Source organism: Poecilia reticulata, linkage group LG8 (genome assembly GCF_000633615.1).
Source record: "Poecilia reticulata strain Guanapo linkage group LG8, Guppy_female_1.0+MT, whole genome shotgun sequence".
NCBI classification, from domain to species: Eukaryota; Metazoa; Chordata; class Actinopteri; order Cyprinodontiformes; family Poeciliidae; genus Poecilia; species Poecilia reticulata.
The window spans coordinates 1346737-1373058 of NC_024338.1; the positions used below are offsets into that span (position 1 = coordinate 1346737).

Here is a 26322-nt window from a genome sequence, read left to right on the forward strand (position 1 = left end):
TTGTGCTCTTCACAGATGAAAGCAGGTTCACACTGAGCACATGTGACAGACGTGACAGTCTGGATTGAGCACGTGGAGAGCGGTGTGCTGCCTGCAACATCCTTCAGCATGACCGGTTTGGCAGTGGGTCAGTAATGGTGTGGGGTGGCGTTTCTTTGGAGGGCCGCACAGCCCTCCATGTGCTCACCAGAGCTACCTCTGGTGAGGGGTGCTCACCTCTGTGCTACCTCAGAGGTGAGCACAGGGAGGGGCTACTCCTAATGCAGGACAATGCTAGACCTCATGTGGCTGGAGTGYGWSAGCAGTTCCTGCAAGATGAAGGCATTGAAGCTATGGACTGGCCCGCCCGTTCCCCAGACCTGAATCCGATTGAGCACATCTGGGACATCATGTCTCGCTCCATCCACCAACGTCACGTTGCACCACAGACTGTCCAGGAGTTGGCGGATGCTTTAGTCCAGGTCTGGGAGGAGATCTCTCAGGAGACCATCCGCCACCTCATCAAGAGCATGCCCAGGCGTTGTAGGGAGGTCATACAAGCACGTGGAGGCCACACACAATACTGAGCCTCATTTTGACTTGTTTAAGGACATTACATTAAAGTTGGACATGCCTGTAGTGTGTTTTTTCACTTTAATTTTGTGTGTGGCGCCAAATCCAGGCCTCCATTGGTTAATAAATTTGATTTCCATTGATGGTTTTTGTATGATTTAGTTGTCAGCACATTCAACTTTGTATGTGCAACCATAGCTTAATTTTTGGCCATCTTTGTTTGCTGCATTTGATGAGCTTTCCCTTAGTGGTGGATCATGTACTGATACTTATTTCTAATTTTATCTTTCTATTTGTGATGTTCTTGTTTTTGGTGTTATATTTAGATTTCTGTGCATATATTTTTATAGCAGCATTCAAAACGCTGCTGAGAAGAATAGTACAATGGTAATTTTTGTTGTCACTGGGGTTAAAGCAGACAAAGTAACTGAAACAAGTTTTTTTTTTTTTTTTAACTCAGCCCACCATCTAAAAAAGACGCAACGGCAAACATCCTTTTTTCTGTGATTTTTGGCCAACGGTGTGTCATACAATCATACACCTGCAGGTTTACATCTTGGGCATTTAGGTAAAGACAAGGGTGTGTGTGTGTGTGTGTGCGCGCGCACGTGTGTGTGCACGTTGTTGGGGTGGGGGCCGGGGAGATCTGCATTACATTACAGCTAAGCACAAACGAGTGGTGATGGTGAGCTGGGAGCTCAAACGTCTAAGACAGTCAAGTTCCAGAGGAGGCTGCGTGGTGCATGTCCAGGTCTGTCATTGGGGCCTCAAGGTCTTTATCGCCTGCTGCAGTGGCAGGAGGTTCACGTGAACCTGCAACCAGCTACATTACAAAGTATTTAAAGTATTTATATTGCTATGTTGAAGTAATTTATTAGATTTAATAACTTTTCAGATATGTTTATAAATTTGATTGCATATATGTCTCTCAACTATTTTCAAATATGTAAACCTGTCAGTGACTTACAGCAGAACTCAACAATGATTTATATCTACTCACTAGATATAAATCATATCTAGTGAACATTAACATGTTAGCTATTTAACCCATTAAATGTTAAATAGCTAACATTTAATGTGTTCTTCAAACACATTAAATGTTAGCTATTCGTCAAAAAGCTGTTATGATCTGACTTTGAAGTGAGGATCCCTGGAATCCTGATGATTTGAGGATGATAGCTGGAATGAGTCAAAATCACACCTGACCAATTCAAGTGACTTGTTTCTCCACATAGGAGATGTCTTGAAGTTGTCATTACAAAAAAGACTTTTCTGTTTTACTTTAATACATTTGTCCTTCCTTCCTTTCTTTCTCCTTTTCCTCTCCATAGCATTGTATTAGACTCTATTATCTTGTGCTATTCTTGTCATCCCAGAGGTAATGTAGTGGTCCTAAATGCCCCTGGAGGTTCATATGCTAAAAAGTGACATGAAAAAGATGGAAAAAAAGAAGAAGGTAAAATAAAAGAAGAAAGCAGCCAGACTGAGTTAAAGATATGATAACAGATTTGAATGTGTCTGTAGGCATTTTTTAATAAACGATTAGATGAGTTTTAAAATGCATTTGGAACTAAAAAGGAAAATAATTTTTTATTCAAGAACGGTCTGTTATTACACCATTTTTGTGAAATAATTTATTGTACTGTATGTAAAGTAAATGCTTGGCCAGATTCAAAATTATTTGGGAATGCTTGACCCTTTATATTTTATCAAGGGTTGCATATGAAGCTTAGTCCTTTGTGAATAGTTCCAGCTGGCTAAATATTTTACACAAGAACACAGTGAGGTCTGTTTCTGATAGACCTTTTATTTTTTCAAAGGGTTTTGTTGGCTCTAGTGGTCTTTATTTAAGAGTGGTCAGACAGGAAAGTGGATAATGAGAGAGGAGGAAGACATGCAGCAATGAGTCATCAGGCGGGACTTGAACCTGTATCAGGTGCATCGAGGACTGAGGCCTCCATACATGGGTTGTGCTTTATCCCTGTGCCACCGCAGCACCCCTTTAGTTTTTATAATAATTTTAATTGCTATGGCATACAGTAATGAAAATCTAGAGTGTGTGAGAAATTAAAATAGAAGATCAATAAAAATATTATTTGAACAGAAATACCAGGCTTCTGAAAAGCTTATTCACTTCTATGCACTGAATGCTTATTTGGGTGTCCTTTTGCATTTTTGACTTCAGTGCTGTGTGGCATGAAGGCAATCAGCTTGTGGTTCTGCTAAGATGCAATGAAAGCTCAGGTTGCTTTGACAGGAGTATTTTGAATTATTAGGCCTGGGGTTTTCCATGTCCCTGTTGACAACATACCAACTGTGAGGATTTGAGTTTTCTGTGTGTTTACTTTTGGTTTCTTTGTCCAGTGAGTCTCCGTGTTGTCTTGTCTTCCCTCTTGATTGTTCCTGGCTGTGTCTCGTTCCCTGTGATTACCTCCTGTGTATTTACATCCACCTCTTGTCCTTGTCTTTTGTTGGGTCTTTATCAGACGTCAGTTGTCAATTGTCAATTTGAGTTTTGTCATTTGTTAGCCGTCTCAGTAGAAGTGTGAAGTCCTGAGTCGACGCAGCTCTTGTTGTCAGTCTGTACTGTTGCTACCGGTGCTGAGCTTAGCTTCTCTGCCGTGCTGCCAGATTCTTGGACTGTGTTTGAGCATCTTCATTATTAAATCTACGTTTCATCTCTTACCTGGGTCCATGGCATCCTTCCTCACCGCACCCCAACACCACATCATGACACCATCAAATCTCTATGGAGTTTTGCTATAGATAATGGGATTGTGCAAAAATGCTTATTTTGTTGTTCACTCCATTTGTTCTATTAATATCCTTGGAGATCTGTCAGCAGTCTTCCCATACATTAAAAATGCTATTTATTACTTCTCCTTTTTGTTATCTTCTGAGGTGCTGTTTTATTACTTGTAACCCATAATCATAAAAAATTGAAGAAATAAAGGCTTGAAATATTAAACTGTATGTGTAATGAGTCTATATTTTATGTGAGTTTCTTTTTCAGAAATGAGTGGCAGAAAATACTGAACTTTTTCCATCCATCCATTTTCTAACACCCTCTTCCCTTAGTGGGGTCGGGTGGGTTGCTTGTGCCTATCTCCAGTTAACATTCCGGGCAAGAGGCGGGGTACACCCTGGAGAGGTCGCCAGTCTGTCGCAGGGCAACACAGAGACAAACAGGACAAACAACCATGCACACACACACACACACACACACCTAGGGAGAATTTAGAGAAACCAATTAACCTGTCATGTTTTAGGACTGTGGGAGGAAACCGGAGTACCCGGAGAAAAGCCACACATGCACAGGGAGAACATACAAACTCCATGTAGAAAGACCCCAGGCCGGGAATCGAACCCAGAACCTTCTTCAGGGGTGCAGTTGGTGTTACCTACCAACTGCACCCCTGAACTTTGTCATGATACTCAAACTTGGATGCTTTATATTTACCTGATGACACTTAGAGAATATGTCTGAAATATCCTCTGCCAGAATTGTTTGTAGGATAAACTTATTAAGGAGGCAACAAAGGAGAAAGACTCTAATAAATAAATTGACCAGGAATTTGACAATTAAAACACTATTTTAAAAATAACAATAATAAGGATCTATATCTTTTATTATAAAAATATGTAAAAATACATGGACCATAACGAAATTGTGTGCCTTCCCTTACAAACATTCATTCACACAATACCATCACACATAATTATTGCATTAGATATAATACTATTTATATAGTATAAGATAGTATCAACAACACTAGGTCCTAAGCATTGTGGTATTTGTGGTTTGTTATACCCAGGGGTAAAAGTAAGGGGGTATGGCAGGGTACTGCATACCCCTAAAAGATTTAGCGGGGGTACGCAGCAGTACCTGCAAGAGAGGGGAGCAGCTGTATTCTGTAAAAAAAAAAAAAATGATTGGGCTCACTGTGCAGCCGTGAGTGCACCCACTAATCAGCCGTGACTGATTAGTTTTTTYAAGAACAATCTAAAACACGACTTAATCAGTTAATAAATAGCTTTTTCTTCATTTCATATTGTTTCTGAACTCTTCATGCTTTGCTAGAGCAGAGGTGCAACATGTCGATCGCGGAAGGTTTTGAGTCGATCTCGGCATTAGGAGACAAACTGAACACCGCCAGGACACTGAGACCAGCACGTACTCCTCTGGCTCGCTTAAACGTTCGTAACTTTTTTAAAGAACAAGAAAAATCAACAAAACGTGTTCAAATTATGACCCAACAGCAATAATAATCTCAGTAATTATTGTTTCAACAAGGAGTTGCGCAATTCTGTGCGTTTCGGTTCCATTACTAAAATAATGAGCAGAGCAGGAGTTTAAAATTAACTAATAAACCATTGCTGTGTTCATGAGAGGCTTATTAATGATCGCAAAATAAATATCAAGCCTGCAAATCTAATATCGTAACGGACTGAATGTTATGTTTTTAACGTAATCTCTGGTCGGCTCGTGTAGCGCAGACTGTTGTCATGGCAACGGGTGTGCTTAAATGACAGAGACGGAGAGTAAAAAGGTGCGAGTGGTTTAGAGTTGATCACCTGTTCAGGTTGTTTTACTTTTGTTTACCTTTGTCTTGGCGCATCACAGTCGCTGTAGTTTCTTAACGAATAAACGACAAACTTGGACTAATTATCTCGTTCTTTGTGATACGTCATTTACAACAAACATCAAACATGGTAAATATGTTTCATTAAGTATTTAACAAACAAATGGCTTCTACCGCGATAATTATGTGAAATTAGATTAATTGTCTAATATAAAAAAATAGTTTAGTGCTGTTCGGCTCAGAGTCTGAGAGGCTTTTCCTCTATCAAACAATTATTTTTTGGGTTAGGGTAATTTTTTAGACAATCGTCCAGCAAAATTTGTTATCACGACAGGCCTAATTGTGACTCACATCAGCAGTTTCTGGTGGCTGCATTCACTGACTTGTTTCTATGTTTATGAAGGAAATCTTTTTTAAAAAGTGTCTGTGTGAAGATATAAATACAGGTGCTTTTTTTACATCAGGGCTGCACAGTGGCACAGTTGGTAGATGTGTTGCGTTGCAGCAAGAACAAGTTCGATTCCCGGCCCTGGTCTTTCTGCATGGAGTTTGCATGCTCTCCCTGTGCATGCGTGGGTTTTCTCCGGGTACTCCGGTTTCCTCCCACAGTCCAAAAACATAACTGTCAGGTTAATTAATCTGTCTAAATTCTCCCTAGGTGTGAATGTGTGTGTGTGTGGATGGTTGTTTGTCCTGTATGTCTGTTACACCTCAGGAAATGATGGGCTGAGTCACTCCGCGTGTAGCATATTTATTCAGTGTAAACTGCGAAAAGAAAATACAACGGTTACAGTAGCGCTCCCAACATCCGCTGCAACAAGCTGTCCTCTCTGCAATGGCGGACTCCTTCAGTCTGCCAGAGCTTCACCCGCTGTTGCATATGGTGCTACAACAAATACACATGCTCTCTACTGACATCACTGTACATCTACATCCAACATACTTTCATTAACTCAAACAATACATCAGTTTCGAACACATTTTACGGCCCTATTTAGCCGACCCACCGAGCCCACATAAGCGCGAGCCATTAGCCTCGCTACTTTAGCCTAGTGCTAACTCTGGCTTTATATCTAGCTCGGTAATGCAGCTATACTGAGGCACCTTTGTTGTGTTATTCCGTACCCAATCGGAGGCTACTGGTGTTATGAGCTATGCATTCTAATACTCAGCTTACCTGCGAAAAGAAAATACAGCGGTTACAGTAGCGCTCCCAACATCTGCTGCAACAAGCTGTCCTCTCGGCAATGGCGGACTCCTTCAGCCTGCCAGAGCGTCACCCGCTGTTGCATATGGTGCTGAGCGCCCTCCGATGGCGAAACCCAAACATTGTTAAATCTAATAAACATTGTTAAATCTAATAAATTCTAACAGCTGCAGCTAACGCAGAAAACTAGCTGCAAACACTCAAAACGATGACATTTCAAAACCAAAACAGAAAAACTCTACGAAGGAAACAAACAAAATGGAAAATGGGGGGGCTACTAGTTTCATGACTCACTTTCATAGTGCCACATGTCTCTGTGTTGCCCTGCGACAGACTGGCAACCTGTCCATGGTGTACCCTGCTTCTCGCCAGGAACGTTAGCTGGAGATAGGCGCCAGCAACCCTCCCGACCCCACTAAGGGACAAGGGTGTAAGAAAATGAATGGATGGATGTTTTACATAATTTATTTTGGATCATTTGGGGTAAAACTATAAGGGAAAGATTTTTATTTTCTGACTCTGGATTTTCTGAGATGTAAAGAATACAAATTAGTACAATATTAGTACAAAGGTGTACCTTTAGTCTTTCATTTTTTATTTATTCTTTTTTGTGCTCAGCTTATCTGAAACCTTTGTAACTGATTTGTGCCTTGACCTACTATTTTCTCTAAATTATCAAACCAAAAAAACCACATTGCCATAATTCCTTTTAACTCAAAATTTTACATGCAGCTAATTGTGGGTAATAGGGGTGCACCGATTTATCGATTGGTGGATTTCCTTACTTTTGGGAGATGAGTGATCAGCCGATACTTACATGTAGGACTGTAGACGAATATTTTAGTAATCAAGTATTCTATCGATTATTCTTAAGATTAATCGAATAATTTGATTTAAAAAATTTTATAAAATAAAACATTGGTAAATCTAACATGACAGCAGTGTTACTATCGGATATCGACATCAGTCCAACTTTTCATATTTGAGCTTACCTACCAATTACTTTTCTGTAGTTTAGAAAATGAACCTGTAACAATAATGACTCACTTTCTAAGTTAACCTGAAGAAAATTTATACCAAAATCTGAAATATTCAATTTAATAATAAAGACACAAGCTCACAAATACACTTATAAAAAAGGTCTATATTCTAGCTTTTAGTTTATGTATTCATTTCCGGCGATTAAATAGATAAACTCTCACCTTGCCCAGACATTTATAGCATTTGTGTCCCTGTTAGCATGGTTTTCTCTCAGGCCCTCTTGATTTTGAATTTCTTTTACAGAAAGTAATTACAGGGAATACTTCATACATCATTCTGAAATAAATTTCTTAAGCGTTTTTGTAAGAGTGGAAAAGAAAGGTATTTGGTTCTTATTTTCTTTAGAGACATTATGATTTGTAAACAAATGTTTTCTTTCCAATGTAGAGGGGAATAAAATTGACATCAGAGTGTTACTTATGAATTTCTTGTTACATTTTTGTCTATAAAGTAACAACCATTTATAATGGGTTTTTTTGAGTAACAGTTTAACTTAATTAGCCGAATCATAACAGGAGGAATGACCTTTGGCAACATTCACAGAGCAAGCTGTGTCTGTTGCAAAAAAAAAAAAAAGAGATGTAAAGTATTAAAATAATTTTGTTTCACTGTACACTTAACATGTATGAATGCATCTAATTTTGCTCTGTATTCAACAAGTTAAATGTCTCCAGCAATGACTTTGGAAAACATAGCTATACTTTACACTTAAAATTGTTTTGTTTTTGTTGTAGTTGTGCTTTTAGCATCACAAAAACTTGAACAGTGACCAGCCTGGAGGACTGTGTATCTAATCAGGGGCCTCATGCATAAAGAGTGCGTGCGCACAAAAATTGTGCAGCGGCATATTTTACGCACAAGTCGGCACGTATAAAAATTAACTTTGCGTCAAAGTTTGCGTAAATATACGCATACTTTTTCGCTGGCGTGAAAATGTGCGTCAGCCACGCAAATTCTTTCTGTGGACAATATCAAACTACAAAGCGTCAAAACTCACCTAAATACACTGAAATCTGACTACATTCGGTGTTATTTAGACCAAGAAGCATCAAAGCTGATGTTTTTTCATTATTTTAATATTTTATTGTTTAAACGTTAATGATGAAACTGAATCGCATTTTTCCTCAGACAATAAGCTAACATGCACACAAAATAAAGAAAATAAAAATAAAAGTATGTGAAAACCTTGCTCGAATGTAAATAGTAATTTTCCTCAGTTTTTGTCTCAAAGATGTATCGCATTGGTCTGTGCGTCAAAGCGCGTAAAACGCATCTATGGGGTAATTTTATTCTCACTGAAAAAGAAAACAGGGTTGGATCAGCAGATTAACTCCAGACAGCTTTGATTATTTTTAAGGTGATGAAAGTGTGTATAATCACACGTATTCAAGTAGCTGCGCAAAGTGTGCCGCGTACATATGGAGCGCTTTGGCTCTTGTGGAGAACATCGCCAATGATATGCTGTGAAATGTTGATGGTTTATTAGCGTCTAGATTGCAGAGACTGATCATCCTTTATCTTTGAACAAAACTTAAAGAGCCGTGCGCTACAGATACCGGTCAGTTGCAGTCATCCTTCAGTGGAGCCGCCAGCTTTGTGAATGCGCCTTTATGGACCGAAGGCATCTTTATTCTGTAAATGTACAACTTATACACATGATTCTACTACTTAGAATAAACGTCCACATTCCCACTCAAATGATTCCCTGACACGCTGTCTGCCCAGCTGAAAGTGCTACTGTTCTAACAGGCATTTGCACGATCTCTTTATTTATTTTGATTTTTTTCTTTAAAATTTATTATTTTGATTTTTGTGAGGTGACCATATGTGTCCTGAAAGCACATTTTAAATAAAATATATAGTTATTTTTATTATACATATTTATACTGCTACAAACACAGACGTTGCCATGGTTATTGCTTCACGTGGTGGCTGACTTCCCGGCATTTATACTAATTTCCAAATGTATTTATGAAGGCGACAGGGTGGACCAACAGCTACGCTAAATTTCCTGCAAATTGGGATGTACAAAGGAAAGATGCGCGGCCACGTACATCAGAATTTTTTTGAGCGCCACACTTTTCTAAAATTTTCTGTACACCAAGTTTTAGTGTGAAAACTGCGCACTCTTTTATGCACGAGGCCCCAGGTGGTCAGCTACACAGGAGCACCACAGTATCAGAGATGGATAAGAGGCTGAGTACAGAGATGTGTTGGAGCGCTTTGTGTCATGGTGTCTTAAATGTGAACAAAACAAAGGAGATGGTTGTTGATTACAGGAGGAACAGGATTAGATCAAACCCTATTTCCATCATGGGAGAAGAAGTGGAGGTAGTTGAGGAATATCAATATCTTAATGTTCATCTGGACAACAGACTGGACTGGAGACACAACAGTGAAGTATCTATAAGAAGGAGCATAGCACACTGTACTTCTTGAGGAAGCTAAGATTCTTCAAGGTTTGCAGCAAGACACTGCGTCATCTCTGCTGCCATCATCTGTTGGGGCTGCAGCATCTGAACCAGGGACCTAAAAAGACTCAACAACTCGATAAAAAAGGCTGGTTCTGTTCTGCTTCTTTTCTGGGGACAACGGTGGAACCTTTGGAGATGATGATACAAATAACAATTTTATAGAAAATCAAGAAAATTATGGACAACCCTCACAATTCTCTTCACAAGTCTTGAGAAAACTGAATATCTTCAGGCAGAGGCTTCTTCAAATTCACTGCAATACAGACATTCCTACCAGCTATCATCACCATCTGCAATTCTTTCAAGAATCTGAATTAATGAGTTAAAACAACATTTAATTTCCCTTTGCGATCATTATGTCTGAATTAAAATATTTTAACTCACCAGTTGATCTTGCAGTGAAGCTGTTTGTGGCCAGTACTTGACTTATTCTTTCATTTATTGTTTTTTTAATACCTAAGCCTTAGCAGGGTGGTATTTATAGGTGATAACTGAACAAGAGACTGATCTACCTGGCTATTATTTCCTGATAACCAGGTGTTGCCCCAACATGGTAATTTTGATCTAAATTGCTAGATTTGATAAATTTCCCTCAGCAATTATTTATAGGTATACTTACTGTCTTTGACTTTTTAAACATTTGAAACACAAATTTTATGATAATTCTTGGTAATCTCTCTCTTTACACTTAATTGCAAATAAAAAATAAATAATGATCCCTCATCTCTGTATCAGCCAATGAGGAAACTGGTGCATCTGTGTACAGTTGGTGCTTCAAAATCAAACTAAAATCTTCTAAACTAAGAATCTCCAATGTTTGCATGAGCTCATGATGGTAAATGTCTCACATTGACACATTTTCAGTGATGCAATGACCCATGTGATGCAATAAAAACATTTATAATTTGATCCACAGATTGGTAGGCCACTCTGGGATGAGTGTCTTGCCTATGTGCACTTTGAAATATAGCGGGAAGAGAAACTGAAATCTAACTCACAACTTCCCAAATGCTTGAAAAATATTTTTTTCCTAGCTGAGCCACAGCTGCTCAGATGTGTGTGTGTGTGTGTGTGGGGGGCGCGGTGTGTGTGTGTGTGTGTGCGTGCCTGCGTGTGTGTGTGTGTGTGTTTATATGTAGGGCAGCTCTATATAGCAGTTTTAATTTAGATCATCATAATAAGAAATGGGACCTAGTGTTCTCTCTGAGGGCTAAAAAAACACTTCATCAGCCTGTCTTCATCACTGACCTGACAGACACACATACATATGTTAACATGTAAGACTTTCATAGTCAATGCAAATATCCAATATATTTTAATAGGCATGCTATGATGATACCACTCAAAATCTTGATAACACAGATGTAAATGTTCTTTACCTGCAAACAACATGGTGTCAATCATAATTCAATCTGGGATTTAGTTCACGTGTCGAAGTGACATTATATTCACTAACATGCATGACAGATTCTACATGAACACTAAATACTAAATACTTAAATGTGATAGTGTAACAGAAGCATTGCATAAATACATGGCGATAAAAGGTGGTGGCTATTATTAAGAGACAGAAAAGAACACATTGCAGATAACCGCAATAATAATAATAATTTCACTTATTAGTGAAGTTAAAGGTCAAAGGTTAAATAATCAAGAATTTAATAAGTAAGATTTGACTTTGTCAGGTTGTAAAAACATGGCATGTTCTTTTTAATTAAGGAACATATTATTCATCTGATTCTTTGGGAAAGTCATTAGGAGAATGAGGACAGTTCAAACATGCTCAGAACAAAGTTAGACTCAATTTTGTGCAACACATGTCAACGAGATTAAAACGGTGGGCTATGCCATTTAGCCAGTTTTCCTGTCCCAAATAATTACATTGTTGACAAATTACATATGATATAAGATCAATTAAGATTACTTAATCGCTGGAAGAACCCTGAAATTATTTTACTGTTATCAACAAAACAACATAATTTTACATGCAGTTATTCACCATTAAAGAAATACTAAAACCCTGTTAACAAATGAAAAATATAATAAATGATAATGATAATGGTAAAGGTAAAGGTATATGACACATGGTGTTCAGCCTTTTAAATCTGTTCTGATACAAAAATTATTTACTTTGACGAGCAGTGTCAAAGTCTGTTTATCTAAAATAATATTTTATCTAATTCAAAGCTCTTAAGACTTTGGGGATTCTTGGTTCTTCCTGATGAATGTTCCTCAGGAAAACAAAGCATGTCATGTTTATGTGGATCAGTTTCCTCTGTAAAGTCAGACCTTTTGTTTGCATCAAACTAATATAACACATGAAAGCAGCACTATTATAAGGTTATTCTAACTGGAATTCATAAAATGACTTGTTTCCTCTTTGTAATCCATTTTCAAATCTGTTTCCTTTTTTAATTTTCCTCCATAATAGGTAAAACACAATCCCAACATGTTGTGTGGGATTATATGCATAATAGTATTTTTATCTAGAGAATATGTAGAGAATATCACGGTTTCCCCCAGAAAACTTGCTAAGCCTGGTGGTCGGGGCGTTGAGGCGGTCCACCGGGGGTCTACCGTGTTTTTGTATTAAAAGATGTTAAGTTGACAGGAAATATAAAAGTATTACTTCGTAATTATATGTTACGGAAAAACATCTCCAGTGAAATGTTATTTAAACCCACAACTAGTCTAAAAACAACACATTTGCACTTCTGTTTAATCCAAATTAAGTCAGCAGGTCCATCATGCCCCCAAGGGCTTCAGGGGCCCCATAAACGCTAATATTTTAACACAGACCACAGATACATAAATGTAACACTTGTTTATTGAGATTATCAATGCAGTTAAATTTGATAATTCGGAGCTGGCAAGTTTACTTTGTAAAATTTCAAAGAACAATATTCATAGTTAGATTGTTTTGTTACTATACCTACCAACAAGCTGATGCTGTGAGTTTAACCTTTAAATTTACACAAATTAGTAAACTGCGATTATTGCTTTTTAGGCTGGCCAATTAAACTACTCCCTTCTCCTATATTTCACTAAATCTAACACAGAAGCTGTTAGAGGTGCTGATGTTTTTAGCAGCAAGAGGGGCCCCTAAGTCAAAGTCTGCTCAAGGCCTCAAACAGCCTTGGACCAGCCCTGCATGATGAGGTAATCCGCACTGTGCAGAGATGCGCAACAAATGGGAGATTTAATTCAATGCTGCTAATGTGGCTTTAGTAGCTCTTTCATTTCATGTCTGTTGAGTTTTTAATCGTCACAGAAACTGCTTTGGTTGGTCGAGTTTCTGGACGAGTTTCTCAGATCTCCGTGTGGCCGCGAAATGCTTTGATGCAAAGTGTAACCGGAGAAATAATACAAAAAAAAAAACAAAAAACAATTATATAAAATTAGCGTGATGCGTTACAGACCGGAGGGCGCGAAAGCTCCTCACCGGGCTGAACCTGCATGATGAGGTTAGCACTGGTCTATCCATAAACGCTCGGGCCACAGACATAAACTTTACAGGGAAGACAGACTCAGAGCCACATGCTAGGTAGCGTGTTGAGATGTAAACGCCATATATAATTGTTCGTTCACAAAGATAAATCATTCTCACCACTTCACAACGCGCACCTCTGAATTCGCTACAAGTTATTCCTGCGGTTACCAGAGCTAACGAGGCGGGTTTTAAACTCTTAACTAGAGTTCTTCAAAGGATTATAATTCCTCACAGTAGGTTTATGTAAACATCCATACAGATCAGCCTGTGTCCAGTTTGAGTGAAAGGAGGCGCGCGCAATCCCGCTGAGGTAGCGGCAGCGCGCAAGGCAGCTGTGTGATTAGTCCGCGCGCTGTCGGGTTTAAATGCATATACTATAAACCTATCTATTATAAACCTATCATTTAGGAATAAATCTGCTCTGCTAGTGAAATGCTCAGAGCAGCAGAGCAGCCCGGCTTAAAAAAAAAGCAAATTATTATTTTTTTCCTAGAAACATAAACAAGCAACGCTTAGCCTGGCGGCGGGGCTAGTAAAGCATGGCTGGCCGCGAGGCTTATAATACACTGTGGGAAACCCTGGGATATGTATCATTTTATATTTTTCAGTATAATTTTGAATAAACATTTTAACAATGCACACTCACAATACTTTATACACTCTTGTCTAAATTTTTCATTATTTCTTGCAAATCAGCCTCAGGAAGACAATCAGGATTCTTTGGACAACTATAGAGATTGAAGCAGAAATTATTTAAAATAAAATTTTGATTTTGACTTGAATCATGATCCCAAAACCATAAGTGATGTAAAACTGGACTGCTTATTTCAGGAACACAACCTAGCAAAGTGTTTCTCAACCTTTTTTGGGCCAGCGCCCCCCTTGTCCCTATCCAGGTCCCTCACCGCCCCCCACCAYAGAATTTGTAGGCTACTTTGCACTGATCATTTTTTTATTTTTAATATTACTATCACTATTGTAAATGTTTTGATTTTTGTGCTTGTTTCTGTATTTATTATCAAAAATAATTTCCCAGAGAACAAAAAAGCCATGGAAAAAAAAATTATTTTCACATGCGTCTACGAAAAATGCCACGAACATTCAACTTAAAATTGGTAGGCCTAACAGCAGCCAATCAGAGTGGAAAATATATTATTATTCCATGCCATTTTCTAGTTGTTAAATTTCACAAAATGACCAGATAAAAAATGTTCAACATGCCAGTTTAAACTTTGAACTATTTGCAAAACGACTGAGCTCTGCAACATTAAAACATGGATAGAACTGTAACTACAGTACATTAATTATAGCTCTTCTTCTCTTCACTGTTTCTGTCAGTTTCTGGTGGTGCAGCTCTGTGCTGCCTTCAGGAGAATGGGACATTCACCCACATGGCATTTATTGTGCAAACCAGAGCTTTCAGTGGAAAAACAAAAGTTCCAGGTCCTTTKAAWGCCATACAAATATGAGACAGAAACATGGATTATATCTTTATATAGACCTGWYTATTGATTTWTAGATTAATAGTTTTACTGGACAGAAATGACAAAGAACAAATCTGGTTCTTAATCAAATCCTAATGAGTCAAATTGAAAGTGTCATGGAGTCATCAGCCTCATGACATTAACACTGACATGAAAAATAATATTGAAGAAATAAATATATCAAATCTAATTAAAAACATAAATAAGTGATAAGTTCTTTACTGTTATGGTCTGTAAGATATATTTATTCTCAGTATTAGATGTGGTCTCAACAAACCCATGACATTTCAACAATGTTATTTTACCTTTCATCTGGAAATGGTGTCTGTTTATTCTTGACATACAGTCCTCTGTATTAAGTTTTGCACGAAAGATCTTGCCATACCAGTTTATTCCTCTGTATTTACTTTAGTTTCTTAGTTTATTCTTGCATTTTGTTCTTCATTCATTTATTTCCATTTAGTTTCCTTTGATTAATATTATCCTCTCTTGGTTTATTGCTATGTCCACTTTAGTTTCTTTCCTGTTGCTAGATTTATTTTATCGTTTATTGATGCTCACCATCAGTAATCTTCACTCACCTGCTGTGCCGCATACAAAGTTAGGGTGTGGTGATTTTAGTAATTACATGTTTATAAGAGCGATTGTCTGTTGTCCTTCCATGGAAGCGGGCAGCCTTCAAACGGAAATAAAACACTTTTTAATATAAGTTGCTGCTTTGACATAATCACAGAACTGTCAAAACATATGTACAAAAATACCAGACAAAAGGAATCACAGCAACGTCATCAGCCGGTGTAACGCTGAACTGATGCGGTGAAGCTACCAGAAGCAGGAGCGGAGCTGTGCTGAAAAGCTATCAGAAGTTACAAACACTTAATAGAAGGAGAGCTGCCATCGATACAGTTGCAGCCAAGCATGATTTAATGTTACACAATACAGTTTTACCAAGTTGCTCAAAGTCTAAACTGGCATTGTTGTGCATTTAAGGTGTAAAGTTTACCTTTGACCAAACGCCCCCCAAAGTAATCCCAACGACCCCCTTTTGTAAAAAATTCCGCCAGCGCCCCTGCCGTCCTCTGAACACCCCCTGGGGGGCGGTACCGCCCACGTTGAGAACCGCTAACCTAGCAGAAGAATTTTGAGGGAGCTGAAGTCTTGGTAGTTTCTTTTGATAGATCTAAAAGTTAGCAATACATAAACGAGAGAGAGAAAAAATTCTGCATCTCTTTTCTTGGATGAAAAAATATCATCTGACATCTTTCTTAAATGTGAGTTTTGACTTTAGTCTGACTCTACAGTGACCCTAAGAGCCCAGACTCTGTACGAAGCAAAGTGTAGAACAAGTGTGGCATTTTTTTCACTCAACATTGATGTATGGACAGAGTTTTAGATGTAGTTGTCCTATTTCATTATGTTTTATTCAGGTGAAAACGTAGCACCTTTCCAGCAATAAAAAAGTAAACATTGTGAATGCAGCATTAAGGCTAGAACTAAAGTCATATGATTTTCTTGTAATGTAAAAACTGACACTATCAGATGGTAAAAATATGGTTCAAAATTTGCATAATCTTAGATGTTTCCCCCTCCACTCCATTGACAATAAGGTATGGATTACTAGGGTTATACATACAATTCTCTTTATTTTTATGTATAACTTTCTGACTTAGAAGTGACCAGGAGCCCATAGCACCATTATCTGCCAAAGGGTTATTTTTATATGTAATATTGTATATGTTAGCACTGCCCACCCCTTATCATTACTCTGGTTTGGTTGACTGTGGTACTGTAAGTTCTTTTAATTCCTACATCCTGATTGTCTGTTACCTCCCTGGTTGTAGTACAACTATACACCTTCTCATGGCAATAATGTTGTTACTGTAAGTACTGTATGTCTTCAGCTAGCCTAATGAAATATTATTTGTGTGATTTATTTGCAATGATTTCCATTTCTAAATTAAATATATTTTGCAGCCACAGCCTCATTAGATCTGAAGTTATTTTAACATGTTTTCTATAACAGATAAAGTCGCCTGATTGTCATATTTCCTAATCTGTTGAGGCATTGAAACACAGTGAGTAAAGGTGGGTGAGGTGTGGCAGGAGGCATTAGACTGCAGTAGAGTCCAAAATCCGAAATCCGACTGCTGCAGAACCACTATGTGATGGTACAGCATATGACAAACCGTATTGTCTTTCTGCATATGCATCAGTATTCTTAATGTAAGGTAATTATTAATAAAGTACTTATTCATAAAGTAACTTTTTTTGCGGTTATATAATAAAATGTTTTAAACACATCAGTGTCGTAATCCTGGATATGTTTACATTTATTTGTATTCTTTTTACTCTCTTTTTGTAATATGTTTGCTGAACCTCTGTCCTTAGTTTTAGGACTCAAATGTCAAGATCAATATTTCTGTTCCTTTAGTATGTAGAGGGTTTCAAGTCAGCACACTTCTTTCTGATTTAGAAGTGTTCCTCTGTTTTGATCAGTATGTTAATTCTGCCCCCTTTTGGCAGTTTTCTGTACTGCATATACTGCAATGACTCAAAATCTTCTCTAACTAAGCCTGCAAAATATGAATATTAAAATTCTGCTGAAAGACACTTATTCAAAACATGCAGTGTGATTTTACAATGGTGTAATTTTTAAATATTTTAATGTAGAAATGCATAAGCTTGAGACGCACATGTAACACATTTTTGGTTTGCATTGTCTTTGTTTCTCTTCCTGCAGTATGTGGCCTTGGCCTCACTGTTCTTCATCCTTCTCTCGATCTCCACCTTCTGCTTGGAGACCCATGAGGCTTTCAACACCATCTACAACAAAACAGAGAATGTCACTACTGGCAACATAACACATGAGGAGGTAAAGCAACAATATTAATATTAAGGCTATAGTTTCTTAGTGTGGATAAAAACTCCTAAACTACTTATTACATCTCTTGTTTGAGGTTTGCATTGACTTTTTTCTTTGTTGAATGAGGAAGCTATATGAAATTGTATGTACTATCACCACAGTATCTTAGAATAAACATCAGTGCATGTTTTTATGAAAATGGGGGAGCATTTTACTTCTACAAAGTTGTGTTTAAATTTTTCTCTGTATTTAATTAGGAAGAGCAACAAATTAAATAGTACTTTATACAGTAATACCCATGAAATATAAATAACGTCAAAGACACTGTAGAGAATCAGAAGGTAAATTTCACTAAGTAAATAATAAACTCCTCTAATTTCTTTTTCATTTACTTTACAGATTGTATATGAAGTTGTGACAGATGGCTGGCTGACATATGTGGAGGGTGTCTGTGTCATCTGGTTCACCATTGAGGTGGTGGCCCGGGTCATCTTTTGCCCTGACAAGGCAGAGTTCTTCCGTAGCACCCTTAACATCATAGACTTTGTGGCTATTGTTCCCTTTTACCTGGAGGTAGCACTTAGTGGCCTATCCTCTAAAACAGCCAAAGATGTGTTGAGCTTTCTACGTGTGGTACGTTTTGTCCGTATCCTGCGTATATTCAAGCTAACCCGCCATTTTGTCGGTTTACGGGTTTTGGGCCACACTTTGCGGGCAAGTACCAATGAGTTCTTGTTGCTAATCATTTTCCTGGCGCTGGGCGTCCTCATCTTTGCTACTATGATCTATTATGCTGAACGTATTGGAGCTGACCCTAAGGATCCAACTGCTGCAGCCCACACCAACTTTAAGAACATTCCCATTGGCTTCTGGTGGGCTGTGGTGACAATGACTACTCTTGGATATGGAGATATGTACCCGGAAACATGGTCGGGAATGCTAGTGGGTGCCCTATGTGCCTTGGCTGGTGTGCTAACCATTGCTATGCCTGTGCCTGTTATTGTCAACAACTTTGGGATGTACTACTCGCTGGCCATGGCAAAGCAGAAGCTTCCAAAGAAAAGGAACAAGCACATCCCAAGAGCGCCACAGCCAGGAAGTCCTAATTACTGCAAGCCAGATGCTCTGGCAATGGCAACTGCTTCTCCACATAGATTAATGGGCAATGTAATTGGGCCAGGCTTGGTGGAATCTGGAAGCATGATAGGTACTGGAGACTGTCCATTGGCACAGGAAGAGATCATTGAAATAAACAGAGCAGGTAAGTTAGATTAAAAATGCATGCTTCAGAATATCATAAAGGACATACGACATTGTGTGATGAAATAAGCATAATAATAAGAAAATTCATGAAAGAATTTAAATGGGGCCTGCAGAAGTACACCCATTGCTTTGGACCCAGTGTTCTAGCTACAGAATGCAAAGTCAGACTTGCCCAAGTGCATATCAGTGCATATGACATGCTGAAGCTTTTGTCAGGTCCATCACCACAATGCTATGGCTGACCTGGTTCACTGCAACAGTATAATAGCTGAACCTCATGCACAATGAAATTCAGTCCAAGACTGACGACTATAAGCTTCGCACCTGTGGTTCTTACTAACAGTCCGAAATAATAATAATAAAAAAAGACAGTCTGTAATAGTTTATTTCTCGAAATTTTTCAACTTTCATACTAAGGATTTTAATTCACACTCAAAAATTCAGAGAAATAATAATTTTATGTAAGCAAAATATGAATAGTCACAGGAAATATGTATTCTTCCCACCATGCATCGTGAGACCTGTCTCTGCGCCTTTTTGAGACTACTCACTGCCTGTGTATGGGACCCGTTGCTATGGTAATTAATTATCTGCACCTGGGCTGGCTCTCTGTCAGGCAGTGTGCTGGAGACAGTTTCTATAACACATTAGAAAAACATTATTGGTTTAATGGTTACACTTTCTCATTAATAGATTTTTTAAAAAGTGTCTTCAACACCTTTCATTATTAATAATTGGTAATAATAATAACTTTAAGATGTTTTCTGGCAATCATAATGCCAAATCTTGCTTTTAAATCTTAAATCATGTATTTTGCATAATTTTTCAGTGCTCCATTCCTTTCTAGGTTATCTTTTAGCAGATCTGCCATAGATATAATCATAATTGATATAATTATATAATAATATAATTATTATACTTGATATAATTATGTCAGAAAATTTGATTTCAAGTACTAGCAGGTATTATTTGGAGCAGTGTGTCTTTCTATTGTGCATCATGAATGAGTTGTTGAGAGACAGTTTTTTTTTTTTACAATGTATAGAAATCACATACAACAAAATAAAAAAGCTAGTCCTAAATCAGTGTAAAGTTGAGCCATCTACATCAGATTCTCTGTTGGATTCCAGTTGTGACTTTGGTTGAGCCATTCCTAAAAGTTAATATCGCTTCTAGGCTTTGATCAAACTAAAATATTAGTTTTCTGTTTATTACAATGACTATCATTTACTTGTTCTGTTGAAGTCATTGTGTTCTCAGTGTAAACAACTGTTTTTCTTTTCCTCTCTTCCCAGTTGTATATCATCTTTATTTCATCAGTTACATTTTTATTTTGCACTTTTTGTAGTAACTTATCTGTTTTTTCACTTTCATTTTGTCACTTTACTGATGTTCCATCTCTCCCTCCATCTTCTTCAACTTTTTTCTAAGACTCTAAGCAGAATGGTGATGCAGCTGCCAATGCAGCAGCTTTGGCCAATGAGGACTGTCCCACCATAGACCAGGTTCTTGGGGATGAGCGCAGTCCAGTCACTGGAGGACTTGGCTCTAACACCAGCCGTGAACGGTACCCACACGACCGTGCCTGCTTTCTTCTGAGTGCTGGGGAGTTTCAGCGAACCACAGATGGGAACGTTCGGAAAGGTAAGTGAGCAACAGGAAAAGGGAACCTCAGTAAAAAGAGTAAGATTTTACTTGATGCATGCTACTGAAAAAATTATATATGTTAATGACACTTAAAACCAGATTAAAAATGTACTGACACAATCAGAGAAATATATTTATACTTAAAAATTAAGTAATGTTTCTGTTAAAATACCTTCTTTAATACATATAAAGACACATCTCACAGTTTCCTACCTAAAGCCATTATAAGGTGTAACAGCTCAGCTTCATCAGTGTCACTCCCTTGAGACCGATCAACTTTGCATGCACTATCTTGTGGCACATAAAGAATCCTTCAGATTTCAATGGCATTTGGTGGTCTCTTTGCCGAGTAGAAATTTATAAAGATCAAACTAGAAGTTTGAAGTAATTAAACTCAGCTTTAATACTTCAACCAATGTACAATTTATGTCTATCAGGATGAAAAATAATTCTTAAACTCACATACTTCAACAGAACCAAACTCAGGCAGATGTAAGAGGCCAAGAACAGACAGAAAAGAGCTCAGTTGAGTTAGTTTTTTGGTAAAGGAGAATGATTTGTTATGTATGTCCCATAAATACCATTACTTTAGTATTTCAGACAAGCAGAGTACTTTAGTGACCTACAATCTTGGTGAGAAGAAATTCTTTCATTTTCTGTTTGATCTGGTCTTTAACTGGTTCTAAAATTATTTAAATCTAACCCTAAATGTTTCACCAGGTCATCAGTTATTACTAAAGGAATAAGATTACTTGGAAAATACTGCAAAAATTAAGAATAAATAAAAAAATTTAAGATACAAAATCAATAATACTATCCCTCGCATATTCTTTTTTTTTCTTTTATCTCAAAATATTCTGAAAATTATATGTCCAACAATGAAGAAACAAATACATGGGCTAAATTTTCTGCATCACTTTGAGAAACTATGACACTAATTTAGACACTTTTACAAAGATGGAAGAGTGCTTAAGAATAAATAAGGTGTACAGAGTAACTAGAAAGCATATCTAACTGAACCATATCAGACACAATGATACTGAACAAAAAAGGGCAACTAATAAACCCACGTTACACTTCCACAAGATTCACCTCCAGAAAACCTGCAAATGTAGGCGGTATGGGTGCTAGGAAAATCCACCGGCACCCTACCATGTTTTTGTTACAAAATGTTAAGACTTGACAGGAAATTTTTAAAATTTGACTTGGTAAATATATACCATTGGAAGATATAGCTGACAATACTTAAACACCAACTTAAAAAAGGCAAACACAAAATATTGTAAGTGAAATCAATATCACCTTTTGTACTCTGCAATTAAGGCATATTTAAACAACCAGTGAAATCGGGTGCATCCCAGTGAAGGAACACTCTACAGGAGCGCATTCAGCCTGCTTGAGTGTATCGTTGAGCCGTTTTGAATGTCTTTCTCTGTCGCTTAGTTATTTTTAAATAAATTATGTTCACACCAATAAAACACATATAGTTGTATGCCCAAGGTTACAACAAAGGGTTTCTCTCCTTTATCCTGCTCTCTCCCTAAAATTTGGAATGTTCTCCCGTTGAGAGTGTCATTCACGTGTTCTGTCAGTTGTCGTAAATATCTGCCTATTAACATTTCTAATGTGCAATGCAAGGAAGGTGCCTATTATTCTTCACCTAATTGAACATCTCTTTATTTATTTGTCTTCCGTCACCGTTAATGCACCTCGTACCGCTGCGTGCACACCCGCAATATGTGTATCAAATGTGTGGCTCAATCTTGGCATTAGGTTAAGGTTAACCAAAATGTAGTTATTAGCATCTGTAGTATCACTAGCATGTTGACCAACAAAGATGTAATCCATTCAGATTTCTAAAACTCCTGTCACGATAACAACTTTTGCTGAGCGATTAATTGTCTCAAAAATGATTGCGATGAACAATAATATTTTTTGAAGATGTTTTTACACTGATTTAATGGAAATGACATAACAATGCAAGCGATATCCTTCCAAAAATAGATACACCTTATTTTCAAAAGAACACTTAACACCCAAACTGGTAAACAAAACAACCAAAACCAAAAATAAAATGAACTCTCAGTCTACATTAACAAAAAATGTACTTGAATAAAAACTAACTAACATAAAACCAAAGTGGACATAATAACTATATTCAACCAAAAGAGTAGAGATTATGAAGTCTGTACACTATCTTTCCCTTCAATAATCATTAGATTTAGATAGAGAAGATGGGCATATGCTAGTTCACTCCTCCATTAAGCCCAGTTCACACTACACCATTTTTTGCCTCAATTTTCCCCTTACGACAATCTTAGAATGTTAAATGTTCTAACATTGTCGCTTGCGATTTCGAACTGATCATCCTGTAGTGCAGGGGTCCCCAAACTTTTTCCTGTGAGGGCCACATAACTTTTCCCTTCTCTGGTGGGGGGCCGGAGTCAGTTTGTAACAGAAAAAGTGTGACGATTGCAGGAGTGCCTAAATCTAAAAAGTAATTGTTTTCCAGAAAGCACAATCAAATAACATTCCCTGGGTTCTTCACAGAACAAAAGTCAGGAAATAACACTAATAATGAAATAAATAATAACCAAATAACCCTCTCTGGGTTTTTCACAGAAAAAAGTGATTATAGTCTGTATTTTCCCAACTATGAGCCGTACTGGACTTTAAGCCACAACCCCAAAGTTTTTTTTTTTTTTTTTAAACCAGTAAACATACACATATAAGCCGCAGATATCTCTGCCGCTCCAGGTTTTCCACAACGATGCAGCAGCAGCAGAGGGGGGCGGACACCCAAAATTTGAGTCACAACAGGTCAATTGAATATCACATTTATTACGGTTGAAAAATAAAAAGTTGCCAAGATTAGATTTAACAGAAATGATTACGGTAGTTTCCGAACGGTAACTGTAACAGTAAAAGTGCTGATCCTTCGTGTCTACTACTAGCATGTGCTAAATCAGTGGCCCCAACCTTTTTATTAACACGGACCGGTCAAGACTGGGAAATTTTGTTGCGGCCCAGGGGGCTGAAGGGGAGGGGTGATGAACAGTCAGATAAGGCTTCTGCATGTTGGTGTTCCCACTAAATACTGAATGTCCCCTATTTGGGTTGTCTTGGCCCTTTTATCGCAGCCTGTGGGGTTTTCCCTGACTGGGAACGAGAATACGACCTGATGGTTGTGACAGGTAGCCAATCAGAAAGCACGGTGATGTAAGAACAGAGGGAAATCCCAAACAGCTGACATATCGCGCAACTGAGAGTCTGATGGATATCGGAGATGATACGTGGAAATGTTTATTATTAAATGTAAAGGTTATTGTTATGTTTATTCAGTTAAAAATGTTAACTATGAAAAAACATATTCACCTCCAAATCATAGTGCAGCAAATAGAGCGGCTGCTACCGTCGTCTTTCATCCACCGCCTTTTCTTTTTGTTACCGTCTTTTATCTCTTAAAATGACTCCACAAACTATCACTATTGCTTCTACATCGTCATCCGTGTTTGGTTATTCTAAATTCCCGTATGCTATGTTGGGGTGTTTTACTGGATTATCCTCTGGAATCGGGATGTTCGTGACTGGAATCGGTTCGTGTTGCTCCTGCCTTGGACACTCGAACCGATTGAACCTGTTGTACTTTTATCAGCTCTGTGGTCACAGAGGTTTGGAGAATCGGCCGACAATTTTTAAATCTTTCCGTCTAAACCAGACTTGAGACCCACAAGCTCTACTCATCTCCTCTCGACCACTGCCCAAATGCTCTGACTCTGGTCGCTATGGTAACGTTTATATATCCCTTCAAAATAACAGAAGCGCCACAAAAACGAACATTTTACTTTCGTGAAAATTTAAACTCACAATAATGACTAACGGGAGCCCTGAGCTTGTTTCTCTGCAACAAGACGGTCCCATCTGGGAGTGATTAGAGACAATGTCACCCGAGCTGTGTTGCTTGAGCACAGCGTGCTTGGTCTCTACGTGGCTATGCAGCTTGAAGTTTCATTGCCTCATTAGCGGCCGGTCGCCGCATGTTACGCAGAGTGGGCTTGTAATGTGGGAGTCACCTACCGGTACGGGATAAATCCATTCTCCTGTCTCTTCTCTGGGCCTTTTCCCCTTTGAAAAGAAACTTTCCAAAGACATCTGATCTGTTTCTTAGTCATTTTGCTGCTTGTGGGCTCAATGTTGGTGCACGTTACCAGACTTCCAATGATTCACTTCCTGCTAAAGAGCCCCCTGGTGGTTGAAGAAAAATCCCCATATAAACGGCTTATAGTCCGGAAAATACGGTAAATGAAAAAAAAATCTGAATCCCAGATAGCACAGAATGATTGAAACAACATTGAATCAATGTCGGCCAGATACAATGAATCAACGTTGAACGCTGACATTGAAACAACATTGAAAGTGGTCGGTAACTTGTATGTTGAATCAACGTTAGGGTTTCAACATTACCTAACATTACAACATTGATGTAATGTTACTGACATTACATCAATGTTGATTCAACCATAATTTGTATGTCAATTTACATGCATATTTGTGGTGATATTGCATYGAATCAGTTAGGAATCAACATTGATTCAACCTTCATCTGAATGTGGTTCTGCACACATATTTCTGTTTATTTTACATTGAATCAATGTTGATTCAACACTCATTTGACTGTGGATCTGCATGCATATTTGTGTTGATTCTACAATGAATCAGTCAGGAATCAATGTTGCTTCAACCATCATCTGAACGTGGATCTGCATGCATATTTGTTTTGATTCTACAATGAATCAGTCAGGAATCAATGTTGATTCAACCTTCATCTGAATGTGGATCGACATGCAGATTTGGGTTGATTTCATATTGAATGAAAGCTAAGGATTTATGTACATTTTTAGGTCTGATAGGTCTACATAACATACCACTAAAAGTTTCTTCACTGGTGTTAAACACCATTATTGGAAGATTATGGGTAAACTGTGTACAAAAGTTTAAAAATGACAACATAGGTTTGATATAACATTTTATTTAAGAGGGACAAATCTTTAAACATATTTGACTCCTTTTTGACTGTCAGAATAACAGTCTATTGTCCACAGAAGAACAGAGTCCATGAGGTTAAGCTTTGTACTGTATGAACCAGGGAAACCGTACAAGTTGTGGTAACCCCAGTTTGACTCTGGTTGGCATCACTTTGACTCCTTGTGATGTCTTCCTCTCATTCTGGCGTGTAATGAAGCCACTCAGTTCTTGAGGACAGTTTTACTGCAGTCCTCAAGAGTCAGCTTTTGGACAAACTGCAGAGCAACGGCTGAAAAGCACAAAAATAAAAGTGCCGGTTAGAAATATGATAAACATTTGAAAAGTCCTGAAAGACATTGAAAGATTAAACAGTGTACTGGTTACAGGTCTGAGAACAAATACAAACCATATAGTTCCCCATGTAGACTCACTGTTAAGTAATTTTTTATCTTTCATTAACATTTATCTTAATGTTTACTTATACAACTACATTTACCTATGAAGCTGCAGTCTAGTGTAGGATTTATGATGCTGCACTCATGTTAATATGAGGGAATCAATATTTAAAATAAAGGCTGTTCATCAGAAAACCTAACAAACTCAGGGAGGATCAGGGTTTATTTAACACACCAGAGACATAAATAGAGCAAAAGGTGATTTATACTGTAGTTGGAAAATATATATATATATATG

General features: G+C 37.8%; 1 protein-coding gene across 3 annotated transcripts in view; it reads left to right on the forward strand.

The window, feature by feature from the left end:
• Positions 1 to 26322, forward strand: part of LOC103468151 (potassium voltage-gated channel subfamily C member 1-like) — a 100453-nt gene that overhangs the window by 17734 nt on the left and 56397 nt on the right. For all 3 annotated transcript variants that reach the window (XM_008415026.2, XM_017306292.1, XM_008415027.2), the window contains exons 2-4: positions 17572 to 17703; positions 18094 to 18955; positions 20389 to 20601. In XM_008415026.2, coding sequence (XP_008413248.1) covers positions 17572 to 17703; positions 18094 to 18955; positions 20389 to 20601 — 1207 coding nt within the window. The remainder of the gene's footprint in view (positions 1 to 17571; positions 17704 to 18093; positions 18956 to 20388; positions 20602 to 26322) is intronic.